Source organism: Hydractinia symbiolongicarpus, chromosome 9 (genome assembly GCF_029227915.1).
Source record: "Hydractinia symbiolongicarpus strain clone_291-10 chromosome 9, HSymV2.1, whole genome shotgun sequence".
NCBI classification, from domain to species: Eukaryota; Metazoa; Cnidaria; class Hydrozoa; order Anthoathecata; family Hydractiniidae; genus Hydractinia; species Hydractinia symbiolongicarpus.
Genome location: NC_079883.1, coordinates 25,422,889 through 25,442,191, shown reverse-complemented (window position 1 = coordinate 25,442,191; position 19,303 = coordinate 25,422,889). Strand labels below are relative to the sequence as shown.

The 19,303-nt window shown below is 35.9% G+C and overlaps 2 protein-coding genes across 2 annotated transcripts in view; both read left to right on the top strand.

The window, feature by feature from the left end:
• Nucleotides 1-4,873, top strand: part of LOC130656601 (uncharacterized) — a 57,384-nt gene extending 52,511 nt beyond the window's left edge. Inside the window, exon 2 of the mRNA XM_057459492.1 lies at nucleotides 1,626-4,873. The gene's annotated coding sequence lies outside the window, so the exon portion shown is untranslated. The remainder of the gene's footprint in view (nucleotides 1-1,625) is intronic.
• LOC130656602 (protein mago nashi homolog) lies at nucleotides 920-18,984 on the top strand. Its single transcript, XM_057459493.1, has 8 exons — nucleotides 920-1,070; nucleotides 5,523-5,581; nucleotides 5,695-5,751; nucleotides 6,737-6,790; nucleotides 7,213-7,295; nucleotides 7,523-9,898; nucleotides 18,276-18,314; nucleotides 18,800-18,984. The coding sequence occupies exons 1-6, from the start codon at nucleotides 971-973 to the stop codon at nucleotides 7,620-7,622; spliced, it is 453 nt and encodes a 150-aa protein (XP_057315476.1). The 5' UTR covers nucleotides 920-970; the 3' UTR covers nucleotides 7,623-9,898; nucleotides 18,276-18,314; nucleotides 18,800-18,984.
• The last annotated feature ends 319 nt before the right edge of the window (nucleotides 18,985-19,303 follow it).

The following is a 19,303-nucleotide window of genomic DNA, read 5'->3' as shown; positions in this document are numbered from 1 at the left end:
TGAATAAGAGAAATTTTGCGCTTTGAGGTGTTTTAAACGCGCATATAACAATACAAATGTTTTTGTGCACAAACAAAGCTTCGCAGCATTAGCAACTACACTGCTTATAAACGTCAGGTGGACAAGGCTGTAAAAGGCGAAATCGGGCCTTTTACAGCCATGCTATTGTCAAAAAAAAAAGTATGAAGTAAACTTTTTGTCACATAAAACCCCAGCTTGCTTGTCGGAACAGAATTTACATTTTCTTGTGAATACGTTTTGCATACGTAATCATGTTTTTGATTTTCTATTGTTTTCTTTTTCTTTTCAAGTTACCAAAACCTGTCTGTGAGAGATAGATAGATAGATAGATGTGCATATTTTACATGGCTAGCCTCACAAATATCGAGGGATATACCCTGTCTATTATTTCCAGGAGGGGCCATGGCGTAGATGGAGAGTCCTAGAGTATTTAATGCTCATTTTGAGCTACGCAGACCCAATTAGAGCCCGCGCTCTACTAGACAACTCCCGGCAACATCCAACGGCCCACACAGTGTGCCATCTTCCCAATTTCCCTCACATGGCTTGGGTTAACCCGGGGCTATGGTAACATTCACTCGCCCATGTTACTCTCTGTTTATTCATTTTTTAGTAAATGTTTTGTACTAACTACATTTCGGTTTTGTTATTATACATAAGATCGCGCTGTTGACCACCAAATAAGTGTTGGGAGGAGGTCGTACTTTACCCTAAAATTCTCTGATGTTTATAAGCTATATATACCATGTTCTGAATATGATTTGTGATGAAATTTTTTTGACTTGGCATGTCCCGCTTGACACTTTTCCCCAACCCGTACAAATTTTATTTTATGGGAAAATCTTGAGAAAAAGAGCCCTGGGGATGAGGTTGAAAAACAGGGTCTCCTGTCATAAAAGTACCACGGTCCTGTCGACATTTTCCTGCATATCCCGCATGCAAAATCAAGATGGCGGACGAATCTAGCGAGGAATTCTACTGTCGTTATTATGTTGGGCACAAGGGTAAATTCGGGCACGAATTCTTAGAATTCGAAATTAGACCAGATGGTAAGTACACTGATTTTGCATATTGTTTTTTTATTGTTTTTTATTTTCAATTTGTCATTTAAATCTCATGCCTCTACCTAAAAGCACACCTCCTTCTCCACTTTTTCAAATTGATAAATAGCTTTAGCTAGATGGATTTCTTTGTCACACGCAGGCATTGTTAGAAATTTAAATGAATTCAAATAAATCAAAAGGCATCAATCTACATTCAATAATTCGGTCAGAATTTCACTGGTCCAACTTTCGGTTGAGGGAAAACAAGAATGTTTCCAGCCAGTCAAACTTTTACTGAAGAAGCTTTGATTAAATGAGAACAACAATGATCTGAATTTAAGTAAAGCTAAATTAGCAAAAATCCACCTAAAAGTAGACAATATGACATGTTTAAAGTTAAAAAGTTTTTCCTCAAATCATAATGGCTACCTTGGAAATACATAAAATATATCTTACATAATCATATAAAGTGTATGTGACGATCATAGTGGATATCATCATTTTCCTTTAATCATCATTCATCATCATCATTCTCGGCTTAACGTCCGTTTTCCATGCTAGCATGGGTTGGACGGTGTATATTAATGACCCTCTTCCAATCTGATCTAGACTGTGTTAGATCTAAACTCAACTTCCTCTCTATCAAGTCTGTCCTTATAACCTCCTGCCAAGTCTTTCTCGGTCTGGCTCTGGGCTTTGCCCCAGGAACTATCAAGTCTCTACACTTTCTTACCCAATTATCCTCCTCCATTCTTTCCAAGTGCCCCAGCCAATTCAATCTTCTTATCTGGATAACATCTTTAATTCTATGGAGACTTAGCCTGCTTCTTAGCTCATCTGAACTCTTTCTGTCTCTCAGACTGGCATTACACATCCACCTAACCATTCTCATATCATTCCTTTCTAAACGGTCAAGATCTTCATTCTCTATAATCTCACCTTTGCAACGCTTGCATACAAACTGTATGTCAGCTCTTAACCTTCCACTGATACTACTGCACTAATACTACTGCTTGATCCACGACGGAACTCTCTTGCCTCCCTTTGTCGTTTACAAATCGCAAAATGTTTACGAAGGTTGATCGGCAAATGGACCTACCGGTACAAAGTACGATTGTTCAAAGAGTGGGTGGTTCGACCAACGAACATTTGAGAAGTGGTTTTCCTCCCTCATGTTGTCACTAAACAAGGAAAAAAGATCTTAATTGGTGACAATTTAAGTTCCCACTTCAGCGCTGATGTTATCCAGGCATGTGAAGAAAATAATGTGGTATTTGTAAGTCTTGTGCCAAATGCTACGCATCTGTTGCAGCCACTCAATGTAGCTGTATTTGAACCGGCAAAGCGTTTGTGGCGAACTGTTTTGGAGGAATGCCGGGAGGAAAGTCGAAGGAAAGGCTCAATCCCGAAAGAAGTCTTTCCTCCCCTTCTTCGCCGATGGTTTAATGGGATGCAGAAAAAAAGAAAACGTAATAGCAGGATTTAGGGGCACTGGATTATGACCATTAAATCCAGGAGAAGTATTAAAAAGTCTTCCGCAAGCTCAAAGCGAACGGAGTATCTCCGAAGCGTTTGGATAAAGTGTCGCAGAATTGCTGAAAAAGCATATTGGTTGCAACAAAAATCCCAAAAACGTGGACCCAAGGTTGCACCAGGAAAACCTGTGACATTGTCCAGTTTGAAACAACTGGTTGCTGGCCCGTCATGAAAAACTGATATAATGGATGGCGGCAAGTATTCAGAAGAAGAGGAAGAGAACGTGTGCAAAATTTGTCACCATGTTGATCCGCAATCAGACGACGATAGTTCCGATGACGAAGAAGTTCAATGGGAAGGTTGAGATCATTGTGATTCCTGGTATCACGCAAAGTGTTTAGGGAAAGTTTCTGCTACGTGATATTGTAAATGTGAAAGTAATATCTTTATAATATACAAACATATATATATAGAATACAAAATGCATAAATATTTCGCACAATATTTACAACTTTTTTCGTTCGTTCTATCCTCTTTTTCTTCGACTATCCTCGCTATCACCAATGAAAGAGATGTCCTGTTGTATTGGTCCATCTTTCTTGCTCCTTTATTTCCGTTTATACCTTAGAAAACAGGTAATATAATTGACAAAATCGCCTGCTGCAAAACTAAATGATTCAGTTAATACATATTGCGTAAAACAAAAAATAGAGAACTGGGAACGAAATGTGCACTCGGCTACCAGCAAAATATCACAACTTTCAATTAAATATGGCGCTATTCATCAACGGGTTTGTTTATTCATGTTTGCAACAAAGAACAACTTTACAAACAGTTCCGTTTTGCTTTGAAATACAACAGGAAAGTCATTATCAAAGTTACCCTCCCTATCAAAGTTACCCGACTTGACGGTATATAAGTTTCCCAAACCTGGGTCCCCGAATCTGCTTCAAACCCTAATATCTCTGCAACCGCTTGTCAAAAATACATGATACTATTTTTTCTTGATCAGGGTTTTAAGATCTATACGATGAAGGCAACAGGTATACAAGTTTATTTTTGCTGATATCAGCAAAATTTTTAATACCTTTGAATGAGCGTTTTAACCTTTGTATCTGCACTGCTGATGTCAGCAAAAAATCTAAAACAACCTATTTTTCCATTTCCACAAAAAATCTTCACCCTAAACAAATCATTAATTTTTTTGCTTACACTCTAAACTTTTTCTTAATACTATAACTTCCAATTCCTAGAAGTAATTGAACATTCTCATGCCAGTAACATGTCTGAAATATTTCATATTCATTTTCAGTCCCCAGCTTAGTTTGTGAGCACCAAAGGCCCATTTTTATCACATGACTTAACATGTTGTTGTTTTAATTAAAGATAGTATATATAATGAACACAATAGATAACAAAAATGACAGGTTGTTATTACAGTACACATAAAATTTGTATAACTAAAAAAAGTAAATTTATTTTCTTGTAGATTTTCTTTTTTTCTGACCTCCCCCGCCAGCCAATCTGTAAAAAAAATTTAATTGTGAGGGGCCTGTTATGAATTACAAAGGCTGTAACCTTAATTCATGGATAATTATTGTGTGCTGTCTGAGGGTAGAATGAGAAAACATGGAAAACGATTAAAATAAGTCTTATGTTTAGTGGTAAGGAAAAACAACTTTCTTTGAATGCTTAATTTCATTATAAAAAAATAACGCTTTGTTTATAAAGCCATAAATAATATTGATCCTGGATTATACATGTTTAAAATTTATTTGGGCATAAAAATGCCACAGTTAGCTATAGGAGGTTTTAAAAACAGGTGTGCAATACTCAAGTACTCTCAGGTGGTTGATACAAGGGGAGTCCTAAGAGCTGGGGGGATCGGAATTTTTTTAAGAACCAATAAGCAGGGATGGTTTATTAAACGGGCGGGTCAAAATTTTTACTGAGAGAAGAGATACATGTGTCATAAAATATGTGATACAAAGTAGGTACAAATGCAGTGCGTACCAATCAATAAACGTAGTGCTAGCTTGCGTCATTGATGGTAAGTAAATACCAGGAAACACACAGAATGTATGAACGTTCAAAACAAAAAATAAATTTATAAATTTTTTTTTGAGAATTAGGAGCTTATTCATTGGACAAAATAGATAAGCAGGTGGGGGGTCTTAGTAAGGTGTGAGTGAGTGGGAAAAAATCTGAAAGCCCCCACCTTGTATTAAGCACACGAGAGTAACCTGTAATGAAAATTTGCTTTCTCAAGAATGTCTTTATTTTCTGATCACTTTTGAATACCGTTTCTTTGTTATTTTCTCAGACTGTAAAATTATTTACTATGTTCGATTGAGGTAAGACAACTCTAGGTTCATCATTTTCTGTTTGTTTCTTTTATTTACAGTCGTGGAAATAATTTACTTGTGAGGCAGCAATTTATATTAGTTTGAATGAATCATCAGCTTTAAGCAATCTATATGTCAAAAGGACCTCCTGGCATATAGATTGCTCAAAGCTGCTAATATAGATCCACAATTTTTTCTGATGAATCATGTTCCCCAGTTTTGGAATTTGAACAACTGAGCATTAAAATAGAACCACCCTGTGTTACTAAATTAATGTCATAAGCTACAAATAAACCAATGGTACAAGTTAAGAACCAATAACACAATTGTCATAATTGCAATGCTTCTTTAGCTGTAAATTAACTATCAATAAAACAACTATTATGAACACAATTCTTCTTCAGTTTATCCCATGCACAACGTATATTTCAAAGCTCCTCCACAACTGCTATCAGTTTGTTGTCCCTAAGAGATAGTAGTAGGATTGGATATTGTCCAGAGAGACATATCTTCTAACACTTTAATCCTAGATTTTTTGGTACTGTGTAGCACAAGGAGGATTAAGGTACATCTAAAGTACATCTGGTATTATTAAGGTTAACATTGTAACACTTTAAAGATCTAATTATATTTTTAGGTTTGTTACGTTATGCCAACAATTCTAATTATAAAAATGACGTCATGATTCGAAAAGAGGTACGATAAACACATTTTTTCATTCAAATCAGAGTAATCTCTTGGTTAAAAAAACACTTATAGTTAATTACTGTACATTAATAAGTTGTGCACTGATTCCTTAACTTTCGTAGGTATTTTGTGGTAAAAGCGTTGTGGAGGAAATAAAACGTATCATCGACGACAGCGAGGTATGTAGCATTTCATACTTTAACCCTATTCGGTCCGGGGTTTTTCGAACATACTATGACCGGGGGGCGGATTCCGCCCCCCCCCACAATAACTTTTCATAGGATTGTTCAAATTGAATCAAACTTGGCACACTTATAGTACGTCATAAAAGGAACAAAATGGCGGCAATAAATATTTGCTTACGTCAGCACATTTTCTGTGACGTCATCAGAAGCTTGAAAATTGTTAAAAATGCCACTATCTGCTTAAAATATAATTACTTTTGTTCTAGAGGGAATTTTTACATTCTGTTTGAAGTTTCTGAAAGCTAAATAAATTTTTTTTAACATATCTTCCGGTTTTTACATGGATCGAATAAAAAATTGCCAAAAATTGCCCGAAAATCCGTTTTTTTTCGATTTTCGGGTAAAATCCGACAAAATCGGGAAATCGGATTAATCACGTGTCAAAATTATTCAAAATGATTCTTCTTGATGAAACAAAGTTGTGTTGCAAGTTTCAAGTTCTAAGGATAATCCTAACAGGATTTATTATATTTTCCCCATTATAGGGATTTCATAGAGATTTTAGGGGTAGTTTCGAGTAATGGCCAATATCAAAGCCTCTGAAAGGTATGGGACCTAAAAATTTAGCATGCAGGTGTCTAATAGATAAATGTTGAAACTCAGTAAGTATCATAGCCATATAAGAAAGCAATCAGGAGTTATTAAAAAAAAACCGTCAGGGGGGGCGGAATCCGCCCCCCCCCCCCCCCCCCCCAGACCGAATAGGGTTAATATTTGCATGCATGCATTATTTCACAGGGAGAAACATCGGTCAGATTCTGCAAAATCTCTACAACACCATTTCGCAAATTTTTATATTTCAAAGGAATGACCTAAAAGAAATACTAACTTTAAAATATTCCCCTGTTGCTGTTTTTTTCCCTGATCGTTGTTGAGATTGTTGTGTTTTCACATGCGTTACTTATCTTTTATCAATTAGCTGTTGAAAGAAGACGATGCATTGTGGCCACCACCAGATCGAGTTGGACGGCAGGTAATGTTTTCTTTCCTAATCGTGTCGATAACAAACTATTTATTTTGTGGAGGAGAGTATCTAAGTTGTTATGTTGTTCATCTTGGAATAACAAATGTACTCTGTTCAGTAAGCTTAAACCTATCGTTAGAGAGCACCTCGTTATTCTATCCATCGTTTGTGTTACCCTAAGGTAACCAATTTTTTCAAGAAATTTTTTTCGCGTTTTTCCTCTTTTTTGTTTACTTCGCAAAATATTTTACGTATGGCAAAAGTATTTTTTGCAAATCAAGCAATCACAAAAAATAATTCCCAAGAAAAATAGAAATTTGTTCAATTCTTAAAAACTAATTTTTGTAAAGTGTAATATTTTTTGACTCGCTAAAATTAATTCCCATGGAAATTGGCTTCGTTGAGGTAATCGGACCCTTTCGTACTTTCAGGAATTAGAAATCGTTATGGGAGATGAGCACATCTCATTCACGACAGCTAAGATTGGTTCACTCATTGATGTAAATAATTGCAAGTATGTTTTGTTGATTTACTTAATTTCGTTTACGTTGTTGCTGTCGTCGTCGTTGTTGTTGTTGATTTTGTCGTTGTTTTTGTCGTCGTGTCATTGTTGTTGTCGTTTTTGTTGTTGTTATCGTCGTCGTTATTGTTGCTGTTTTTGTTGCCGTCGTTGTTGTTGTTGTTGTTGTTGATTGTGCTGTTGCTTTTGTTACGTTTTAATTCTCAATGTTTTCTGTTTAGAGATCCAGAGGGTTTAAAGTGCTTCTATTATCTCGTGCAAGATTTGAAGTGCTTGGTCTTTTCATTAATCGGCCTTCACTTCAAGATTAAACCTATCTAACGAAGACTGATGTTGGTTTTTGAACACACTTATTTATGCTTTAACCCATGAACGAACATTCGGATAGAACAACTTTTTTTTTCTCATATTTGAGTGTTTTTATGAAAGATTTTTTATTTGAAAATAAACCGCCTCAATGCGAAACTAATGTTCTCTTTGCTGCTTTTGCCTGTTCCAAATTTTATTTCAGAATTCACATTTTTAAATTTATAATTATTTGGAAATCAAAGTTTGTGGTGAAAGTTTACCAAATTTGTGCAAAATTTGAAGTTAAAAAAGAAGACGGTGATGGAAATGGTCGAACTTGTACTTAAGATGAATAAGTATCCTGACGATGAGTGTCCCAACAAAACAAGGCATTCTGCGGTGTTCACGCTCCTCCTTAATGGCTGTACCGCTGAACTGCTGTCATTTTCCCCATTTTTCTCTGCCACACGATTTGTAAACATTTTAACGTTTTTTTGATTTAATTTTTGTATTAAAGAGAAGAACCTTCCAATTATTTTTCTATCAGTTCATATGGGAGAAAGATGCGCAGAAAATATTTTACGCCCGGTTGTACCTTTATTGAAATAAATTTATTTTCGGGATCTCGCTTTATTAAATCGAAAAAGTTCCATAAGTTAGTATCATCCCGGCAAACCCCGCCGACTTCTATTTTAGTGCTATTTCGATTGCAAAAACCACATGTTTTAAAGCTCGTCCCAGAGGTTATTGCTTTTTTGAAATTGAACCCGTCAAGTAATCGTCAGCGGCCTCGAAACCAGGCAACAAATCCTCGGGACGAGAATGCATATGTTTTCAGTACATTAATAACTAAGAATTTATCAACAAACAACCTCGTTCCCAGGGCAATTTTACGCTTTTTTGATATCCGAGACGGCTCGAAGAAATGATCATTTCTTCTCGCTTCCAAGATCGTCAAAAAGAGAAAAATGGGCCTGGGGACGAGGCTGATCAACAAATTCATTTCATAAACTTTTTGATGAAAATAATAATTTGTGCATTAGGGTTTAAAAAAAATCATTTAAAATTACACACTTCATGCAGTTACATTTTCAGCTATAGGGCACTGAGTCCAGCCTAGCAAACCTAGAAAATAGGCTACGTACTCTTGTTAGACCCCTTATGCACAAGATTCACAAAACACAACATATCATTTGATATCAAGGCTTAATGCCCGATTTGCCTTTTAATCTTTTATATTTTAAAAAAAAAGGTCAAACCAAAATTCTTTTGCTAGGAAAATTAATTTTCGCAAGAACTAATTTTCGCTAAGTTTGCAACTCCTAACATATCGCGAGAATTAAATTTAAAGAGTTTGAAGGCATTTTTCTCCTTAAAATGTATTTTATTTTTCAAGGGCTTTTATAAATGGCGACCTCGTTCCCAAAGCTTTTTAGGTTTTTGACATTGAGGAGACATACAAAAAAGGTAAAAAGGCCTGGGGATAAGATTGTATGTCGGGAGACATAAAGTACAGACAGTTAAATTTGAAATTCGCATAAAAGCTTTATTTATGGAAAAAAATATCCAAATTTCGTGGGAGTTAATCCTCGCGAAGTTTGCAAATAGTAAGTTTCCCATCCCGCGAAAATAATTATTCCCTTTAATATTTACAAATCTGATAATAAATAGAACAGACAAGCAAAACAAACAAACAATCAGAACCAAACAAAAACTCAAAATTCGAAAAAGAGGTTTTCAATTTTATCCAAAAAATTCATTAGTTAATCACCCTCATTCCCAGGACTTTATACTGCATTTTTTTGTTATCAGGGACAACATTGTTTATGTACACTATCCTTTATATCTATTAAGTTTCTTTTACATCCTTTTGTTTACATTTTTAATAAAACAAGATAAGAAAGAAAACCATACGTTTCCTTAATTTTCCAGAAGTTAAGTTTATTAAATTTACTAAAAGAAAAAAGTTTGAAGTTTTGAATTCAATAAAGTTTTGGATCAGGAAAATGGTAATGTACTCTATCATGTTCCATTGTGTACATAGCAAAATTCTTTGCATGCTGGTGTGGTGTGCTTCCGTACCGCTTTTGTTGTTTTGAAAGTAAATTGCTTGTCACTTGCGGTCTTTTCATTTGATGTTAATGTTTGATCGTTGGATACAAAATGTCGATCGAAAATAAAGAAGAAGAAATAGTTGCAGAACTTGAGGAACAGTTTAAGGACAGATATACTGAGGATGATAAAGATTATAAGGCTGAGTTGGATAAAAAAGAAGCCTCTCCACCAGTAGTAACCAGTTTCGGAGGAGGGTATGCCCTATAGAATTTATCCTTTTTTGTAGCTAGTGAATTGAAAATAGCAAGGATGGGAGTTGTTGCATGTGTAAAAATCTGCCAGGAGCCATTAGCTAATTAGGCAGAATGGCCAAAAGCAGTTTGCCTAGTTATTATGGCACTTTCCTAAAAATAAAAACAGTCCTTGTATTTAGCTAGAGATGTGTAAATACGAAGCGGAAAAGTGTCATATGTGAATCAAATAAGATATTTGAGAAAGGCAAATACAGAAACATTTTTTCGATGTTTCTACGTATATAATATTAATTTGTAGCTAAAGTCTTGTTAAGGGGAACAAGACATATGATATACATAAACTAGATCAAAAAACAACAGTATGAATAAATTTCGCTTTGCTGTAGCATACGAGCTAGCCAAGGTGTTCTTAAACCCATTTATATTTGCAAAAAGCATATGGAAAAATAATTAAAACCCTGGGGATAATTGGGTAAGAAAGTGTAGAGACTCGATAGTCCCTGGGGTAAAGCCCACTGGCAGACCAAGAAAGACTTGGCAAGAGGTTATAAGGACAGAGGAACTTGCGTTTAGATCTAGCACAGTCTAGATCAGATTTGAAGAGGGTCATTAATATTCCCCGTCCAACACCAATGCTAGCATGGAAAACGACGTTAAGCCAAGAATGATGATAGCCTGCTTCTTAGCTCATCTGAAGTCATTCTGTCTCTCAGACTGGCGTTACACATCCACCTAACCATTCTCATATCATTCCGTTCTAAACAGTCAAGATCTTTCTGCTTCACTGCCCATTTTTCACTACCGTACAACATAACACTTCTTAGACAGGCCTCATACAACTTACCTTTTAACTCAATTGACAAGACTCTGCTAGTCAACAAAGGAAGTAACTCTCTGAAATTTTCCCAAGCACAACCTATCCTGCAAGAAACACTTCTTCCAACACCCCCTTCACTACCCAACATATCACCTAAGTAACAGAAGTTCTCAACTATCTCTAACGAGGCACTATTGTACATCATTTGAGCTGGAAATACTTTATTCTCTATAATCTCACCTTTGCAACGCTTGCATACAAACTGAATGTCAGCTTTTAACCTTCCACCATTACTACTGGACTTCTTATGTACCCAATGCCTGCAGCCTTGCCAACCTTCAATTTCCTAATAGCCTCCACTACCCATTTTCTCTTTTTCTGCACAGTTGGCCCTTCTACAACATCATCATCAGACAAACTATCCCAATCAAACTCTGTGTTAAGCAACCTCAGATAATAATTCTTCCAAGCTACCCCTTTCTCCTCCTCCATGCTAGCCAAAACACCTGCATCATTACGTATACACTTCTCACCTACAACATTTTGATTAGTCTTCTTCATTTGCTTTGCTACCATGAATAATTCATTGTGCTGGTCTTCCTTTCTTACCACATCTGCAAATCTGTTCTCTCTGCTTCTGATTTTGCCTTATACATTGCCATAGCCTCCATGTACACCTCTATAACCTTCAGATGACTTCCCAACATGACCATTAAAGTCACCTCCCACCATGACAAGTTCAGTGTATCCAAACTTTGATGTGACTGCTATTAACTCATCATAAAACTTATCTTTATCTTCCTCACTGAGTCCACACTGTGGAGCATAAACTGACAGAAAAGTGACAATCCTATTATCAAAAACTTTATCACTATAATACGACTATTAACACGCATAACATCTATTACTTTTTCTACCCACTTCTCTGCAACGAATATGCCAACTCCTCCGTATCCATCACTATTACCAATCCAAAAAAGCTTGTACCTTGCCCTCATACCTTCCACAAATCTCACTGAAGCTCCTCTCCACCTGAATTCCTTAACACAACACATATCAACAGATCTACGTTCTAACATTTCAACTAATTCACCTGCTCTACCTCTCAGAGTAGCAACATTTACACTAGCCATCCTCAACCTAGTGTTATCTACCTTGTGATGTGATAGCTGGGGAACAGTCTGACGATGCTCACACCTGACATATGTCCTACCGTGTGCGACACCTTCACTCCTTAGAGTCCCAGCCCCGTTTACGCAGTTTGTCTGATCAGCTGTTCTTACGGCCATTAATAAAAAGTTTTGGCATTGTTTTACAGCTGAATGCCCTTCCTAGCGCCAACTGTTCACAGACCATACTGTTTTTTTTTAAAGTGACACCATCACTATGTGGCATTTCATGGGACTTCCACAATCACCCCTTTAAACTAAGGTATGGCGGAGGACGTTCAACTCCTGTCTTGTCTCTTAAAGAGACCCTTCACCCTAGAAGAAATTTGTTGACAAGACCTAGTGATGAACTTAGTTGTAATAATCCACGTGTTTGTGCACAGGTGGGGGGCAATTTTGCTTAAAACTTTTTTTTTAATTAATTAATATGTAATTCACAATATGTGAATAATATGTAATTCACAATATATTAATATGTATTTCACAACCTAGTGCCCAGAACATAATTATTAATTCCTGTTGAAAATTTTGAAAAATGTTAAAATTAAAGTATAGATAATAATTTACCTTTTTTATCTTCGCTACCTTCGAGCACCAGGTGGCAACTGAAAACAATTAATAAGACATACGCAACTTTCTCCGCCACCATTAATTTTATTATGCACACTGTGATTGCTAAGATTTTTATCTTAGCAATCACAGTGTGCATAATAGATAACAAAATTCTATAAGCATTAGGAAAGAATGTTCCGTACATTGGTGTTACAGACAATCCATGATAATTATTATGTTGTTTATTTTTATGCCAAAAAAACTTAAATATACATAAAAGACAGAGATTTTACCTAGGTTTATAACCTGATAGAATGGGTTTTTAATTGTTTGTTTGTTTAATCGCAGAAAGCAAGAATTAATATTGGCTGAAACTAATATCTACAAATAAAAAGAAAACAGCATTTTCTGATTTAGTCCTGTCCGCATTAGCAGAAGATCAACTTGACAAATTAATTTTAATTCATTATTATTTCGGCAATCGGAGACAAGGAAGTTAAGACTAAGAAAGTCGCTAGTTCAGACACTTGGTTCTCGTGTTTGGGGTTCACGAGTTTAAACGTCCCCCATTTCTCTCCAGCATGAAAAAACAGAACACACGCACATGTTTATAAAATGATTAGGGTAAGTAAAAATACGCTAAATTTTTTCTTAACATGATGCAGGTTATGCAAAGGTGCGGGTTATACGAAGGTGCGGGCTATCTAATAGCATCTAGTTTATAACTCCCTAAAAAAGCTAAGCTGCGGGTTATACGATGTGCGGGTTATATACTGGAAAATACGGTACGGGAAATTCCCTTAATGAAAATACAGACTTAATCAATTAACTAAAATGTTTGCTCCGCCAGCAGGAATAATGGTTAATGTGACGTCAGAAATCTTCCAAAGGTAGTCACTGGCGCAATGTTTATACTTTCCAAAACATGTTACACAAAATTTTTGCATGATCCATTGTCAAAATAATTCACTTCGTAGTCAAATATGATACATTTTAGTATAGGTTGCAAAGAATGTTAGCTAAAAAAATTGGAAAATGTTTTGGTGGAATTTTTGGCATTTTTTCTGAATAACTAATTCAAAAAAATTATATATACTCTTGATTTTTACTTTGTAAAGCACCTTGTGTGTCTGTTAGCCAACTTTAATTATCCTTTCATTTCAACATTTTTAGGATTTATTTTTCGGGCTAACTAGGTTTTTTTTGACTAAACAGAATTTTAATAATGGGGGCCGTAGTGCAAATGTGATTGTCAATTAAGTTAATTATCAAACGTAACCACAGTAATATGATTCTTAACTTAATTGCAGAGTATGGCACATCTGTCTATGAATGCCAAACATGTCTCTGTTTTTGGAAAACAGCCATATGTATGGAAGACTAGGGTTAACAGCAATTCAATGTTGGCGAGTAAATGTACCATAGGGTTAACCTAAGTTATGTGGTGGAATTTCGAAACAATGTTAAAGCAATTAAAAACTTGTTAAAAAATATAAATTGTTATTTCACTCCAAAATGATGAGATTCCTTTCAAGCTTAAATATTACTGTATTTTGTTCTAAAACAACAAGAAAACAGCCCTAAAAATTTTAAATTGCCATTTTTAAATTTTAAAGTTTTAATGAGTTATTTTGGTGGTAGTTCATTTTTATACAGTTCCTGAATCAGGACACCTAACATTGTGAGCGGGTATCATAATATGTCTAGCCACAAGTAGAACCCCTTTTTTGTATTTGGCAGAGTTACAGCCATGGTCATTTTTGGACTTAAAAAACTTTGTGGCAAACGGAGTACATCTTGCAGCTAGTTTTCAGCTAGTTTATGCTTGTCCTGAGCTTTTTCTCTGGTTGCTCTAGCTTGTTCTTATTTTTGCCAGTTCAAGACTGTTCTTAGGTTGTTCCATCTTGTTCTAAGTTGTTTTTTGGGTGCCAACACTTAAATTAGCATGTTTTTTTTGTTTTGTTTTTATTAAAAACCTTTATTTTTAATTTTTATTGCCCAAAAGGGTTTGATCTCAGTGGTGGCTAATTTTGATAACACGTGTCCTTCTTTACGAAAGTTGGACCCCCTTCCACCCTTTCCAAGTTGGGGAAAAAGTCTGTAAATCATTCAGACTTTAAAAAATTCTAAAAAATTATTTAATAACAGAATGGTAAAATTAAAATGTTTAACAATATTATCTAGCTAAAGTTTAAAGGTTCAGAAAATTATGTTTATGAAATATATATAATCAGAAAGTTATACTTGCAATTAGTTTGATATTTTTAGTTCATCACTTTACTCACACCATGTTATTACATTTCTTAATCTTTTGTGATGTTTACTGCCTTGCGTGCTGACAAAATTTCTCTCCTCCCTTTTTTTAAAGGAAGACAGCTGCATAGTATATTTTAAAAACAATACATTGTCTGTACTTTGCATCTGCACCAGGAATGTGTGCAACTTTTTTAGCAGAAAATGTTGGGCACTACATAAAGTAAAATATCCTCACCCTTTTTATGGCCATGTGATGGACACTAGGGTATAAGGTGTTAAACTGACTCAACATAGGGTATGACTGGTAAAGCTTCAACCTTTATTTGTTTATTTTACAGTATATCTAGACAGATATATAGACAGACAGTATATATAGACAGATGTCAGGTGTGAGCATCGTCAGACCGTTATCTAGCTATCACATCACAAGGTAGGTAACACTAGGTTGAGGATGGCTAGTGTAAATGTTGGTACTCTGAGAGGTAGAGCAGGTGAAGTAGTTGAAATGTTAGAACGTAGATCTGTTGATATGTGTTGTGTTCAGAAAGTCAGGTGGAGAGGATCTTCAGTGAGATTTGTGGAAGGTAGGAGGGCAAGGTATAAGCTTTTTTGGATAAGTACTAGTGATGGATATGGAGGAGTTGGCATATTCATTGCAGAGAAGTGGGTAGAAAAAGTAATAGATGTTATGCGTGTTAATAGTCATATTATAGTGATAAAGTTTTTGATAGGTAATAGGATTGTCACTTTTCTGTCAGTTTATGCTCCACAGTGTGGACTCAGTGAGGAAGATAAAGATAAGTTTTATGATGAGTTAATAGCAGTCACATCAAAGTTTGGAGACACTGAACTTATCATGGTTGGTGGCGACTTTAATGGTCTTGTTGGGAAGTCATCTGAAGGTTATAGAGGTGTGCATGGAGGCTATGGATTTGGGAGCAGAAATAAGGAAGGGGAGAGATTGCTTGAGTTTGGAATGGCAATGGACATGGTGGTTTGCAACACATCATTCAGTATGAGACAGAGTAGGCTGATAACATATGAGTCAGGTGGCTGTAAGACACAGATAGATTACCTCCTGGTTAGAAAGTCAGACAAGAAAGTTGTGAAGGGTGTGAAAGTTATATCGGGGGAAGAGTGTGTTTCCCAGCATAGGTTGCTGGTTTGTGATATTATCTTGAAGAGTGTTAAAGAAGCCAAGGGAAAGTACAGGCCCAGTCGTAAAGTCTGGAAGCTGAAGGAAGAGATTGTAGCAAGACAATTTAGTGCAAAAGTTCACCAGTTAGCCCACAATGGTCAATGCGATAGTGACAATGTTGAAAGTACTTGGACTACTTTGAAGAATTGTCTTCTAGAAGCTTCTGATGATACCTGTGGGTGGACGAAAGGACCAGCTAGACATAGACAGACCTGGTGGTGGAATAATGAGGTTGACCAGTGTATAAAGGAAAAGAGGAAACTTTGAAGAGTGGAAGTCAGGTGGTAGTAAAAATATTTACTTAGAAGCTAAGCGCCGCGCTCGTACAGCAGTGTATAAGGCAAAATCAGAAGTAGAGAGAAACAGATTTGCAGATGTGTTAAGAAGGGAAGACCAGCGCAATGAGGTATTCAAGATAGCAAAGCAAATGAAGAAGACTAATCAAGATGTTGTAGGTGAGAAGTGTATACGTAATGATGAAGGTGTTTTGGCTAGCACAGAAGAGGAGAAAAGGGTAGCTTGGAAGAATCATTATCAGAGGTTGCTTAACACTGAGTTTGATTGGGACGAGGATAATTTGTCTGATGATGATGTTGTAGAAGGGCCAGCTATGCAGATCAAGACAGAATGGGTAGTGGAGGCTATTAGGAAATTGAAGATTGGCAAGGCTGCAGGAGTATCAGGTATTGTTGCAGAGATGGTAAAAGCATCTGGATATATTGGAGTTAAGCTTATTACAAGTCTTGCTAACCAGATTATAAAGGATGGTGCTATTCCGAGTGAGTGGCAGTCCAGTGTAATAGTGAATTGTTTCAAGGGCAAGGGTGATGCATTAGAAAGGGGTAACTATAGAGGTTTGAAGTTGATTGATCAAGTAATGAAAGTTATTGAAAGAGTGATTGATAAGTTACTTAGAGAAAGAATTGATATAGATAAGATGCAATTTGGTTTTGTTCCAGGGCGTGGCACTACAGATGCAATATTTTTACTCAGACAGCTTCAGGAAAAGTATTTGGAAAAGGAAAGAATCTCTATTTTGCCTTTGTAGATTTAGAGAAAGCTTTTGATAGAGAGCCACGTAAAGTTATTTGGTGGGCTATGAGAAAATTAGGTGTGGATGAGTGGCTAGTTACGATAGTATAGTCTATGTACAGCAATGCTAGAAGTCTTGTCAGGATTAACGATTCATTTAGTGATGAATTTAGTGTAAAATGTTGGTGTACATCAGGGTTCTGTACTTAGTCCTTTGTTGTTTATTCTAGTCTTAGAAGCGCTGTCAATGGTGTTCAGAACAGTTTGTCCATGGGAGTTATTGTATGCAGATGATTTGGTTCTCATAGCAGAGTCGATGGAAGAACTAGTTGAAAAGTTTGAGAAATGGAAGAAAGGACTAGAAGAGAAAGGGCTAAAGGTAAACACAGTAAAGTCATGATTAGTAGCATTGCAGCCAAGTGTGACCTTGTGTTGGAAAGTGCCCTTGTGGAGTTTGCAGGAAAGGGGTTGGTAGTAACTCAATTTTTTGTCAGACTTGCAAGCATTGGGTACATAAGAAGTGCAGTAGTATTAGTGGAAGGTTAAGAGCCGACATTCAGTTTGTATGCAAGTGTTGCAAAGGTGAGATTATAGAGAATGAAGTATTTCCAGCTTTAATGATGTACAACAGTGGCTCGTTAGAGATAGTTGAGAACTTCTGTTACTTAGGTGATATGTTGGGCAGTGAAGGGGGTGTTGGAAGAAGTGTTACTTGCAGGATAGGTTCTGCTTGGAAAAAGTTCAGAGAGTTACTTCCTTTGTTGACTAGCAGAGTCCTGTGAATTGAGGCGAAAGGTAAGTTGTATGAGGCCTGTGTAAGAAGTGTTATGTTGTACGGTAGTGAGACATGGGCAGTAAAGCAGGAAAATCTTGACCGTTTAGAAAGGAATGATATGAGAATGGTTAGGTGGATGTGTAACGCCAGTCTGAGACACAGAAAGAGTTCAGATGAGCTAAGAAGCAGGCTAAGTCTCCGTAGAATTAAGGATGTTAAGAAGATTAAATTGGCTGGGGCACTTGGAAAGAATGAAGGAGGATAATTGGGTAAGAAAGTGTAGAGACTTGATAGTTCCGGGGGCAAAGCCCAGAGGCAGACTGAGAAAGACTTGGCAGGAGGTTATAAGGACAGACTTGATACAGAGGAATTTGAGTTTAGATCTAACACAGTCTAGATCAGATTGGAAGAGGGTCATTAATATACACCGTCCAACCCATGCTAGCATGGAAAACGGATGTTAAGTCGAGAATGATGATGATGATGATGATATCAACATAAACATTACTTGCATTTGTTGTTATTCTAATTTGAATTATTTTTTAGTTTTGATTAATTTTCTTTATTTTTGTTTTTAGTTCAGACCGCCATTCTCGTGACCATGATAGACGTAAAAGGTATATATGTTCATTTGTTCATATTAGTATATTTTAGTCAGTGATTTTGCTTCACCGATATTAAATTCATGGCAGGAGATTTCTGTTGTATCTTTTAAGTTTTAATAATGCTAGGGAAATGAATGGAAAATATTGAATTCTTTAACAATATGTTGTTATTTACGTACATAAGCATTTATGTCATAAAATGAAACTGAACTTCATTCCAATGTATTTCAATTCCAATTTCCAAGTTGCTTGCACTTTCATTTCGGTTTCATGCACTTTGTTAGCAGCCATGTTAACAAAAACAGTTAAACAGGAAGTCAGGAAAACGATAGCAGACAGTTTTTCTCATCCCAATTTTTCTTAAAACATTTAACAGAGGATGAAAAATTAATTTAAAGGTATAAATTATAACAAATTTCATGATCTCCTTAGTTTAAATTTCGTTTGAAGCAAAGGTAATCTGAGGTGTTATATTGATGAAATTTTATTTTTTCTAGATCTCGATCACGTAGTCGCTCTAGAAGTAGATCCAGATCACCTACTACATTAAAACGCAAGGGGATGTATGGGTGTTATTCATATTTTGTGTTTTACTATTGAAACATATTTACAACATTTTTAGAATGATATTAACCTTATTGTATGTTTTTAACATGTTAGAACAAGACACCATGTAATGCAATATGTTTAAGTTTCTTATGTATGATATTTTGACATTTGTTTTAGCATTCCTAGCATAGAAAGGAAGTAATGTGAAATCTCACTGTTACTACTTTGGTTTCACTGCTCTCATTTCTGGGAGCTTAATTTTTATTATCAGATTTTAGTCATTTTTTATCCCACAACTGTCTGTGTCCACTTTCCGCCAACTAAATATGCATTTGCGGTTGTATTTTATTTTAATTGATAAACAACATTGTGATTTTTTAATAATCTGGCCTTCGTATTTTAAGCCAGCGATACAATCGCCTGTTCTTATTATTGTCTTTCATTTCATTTCA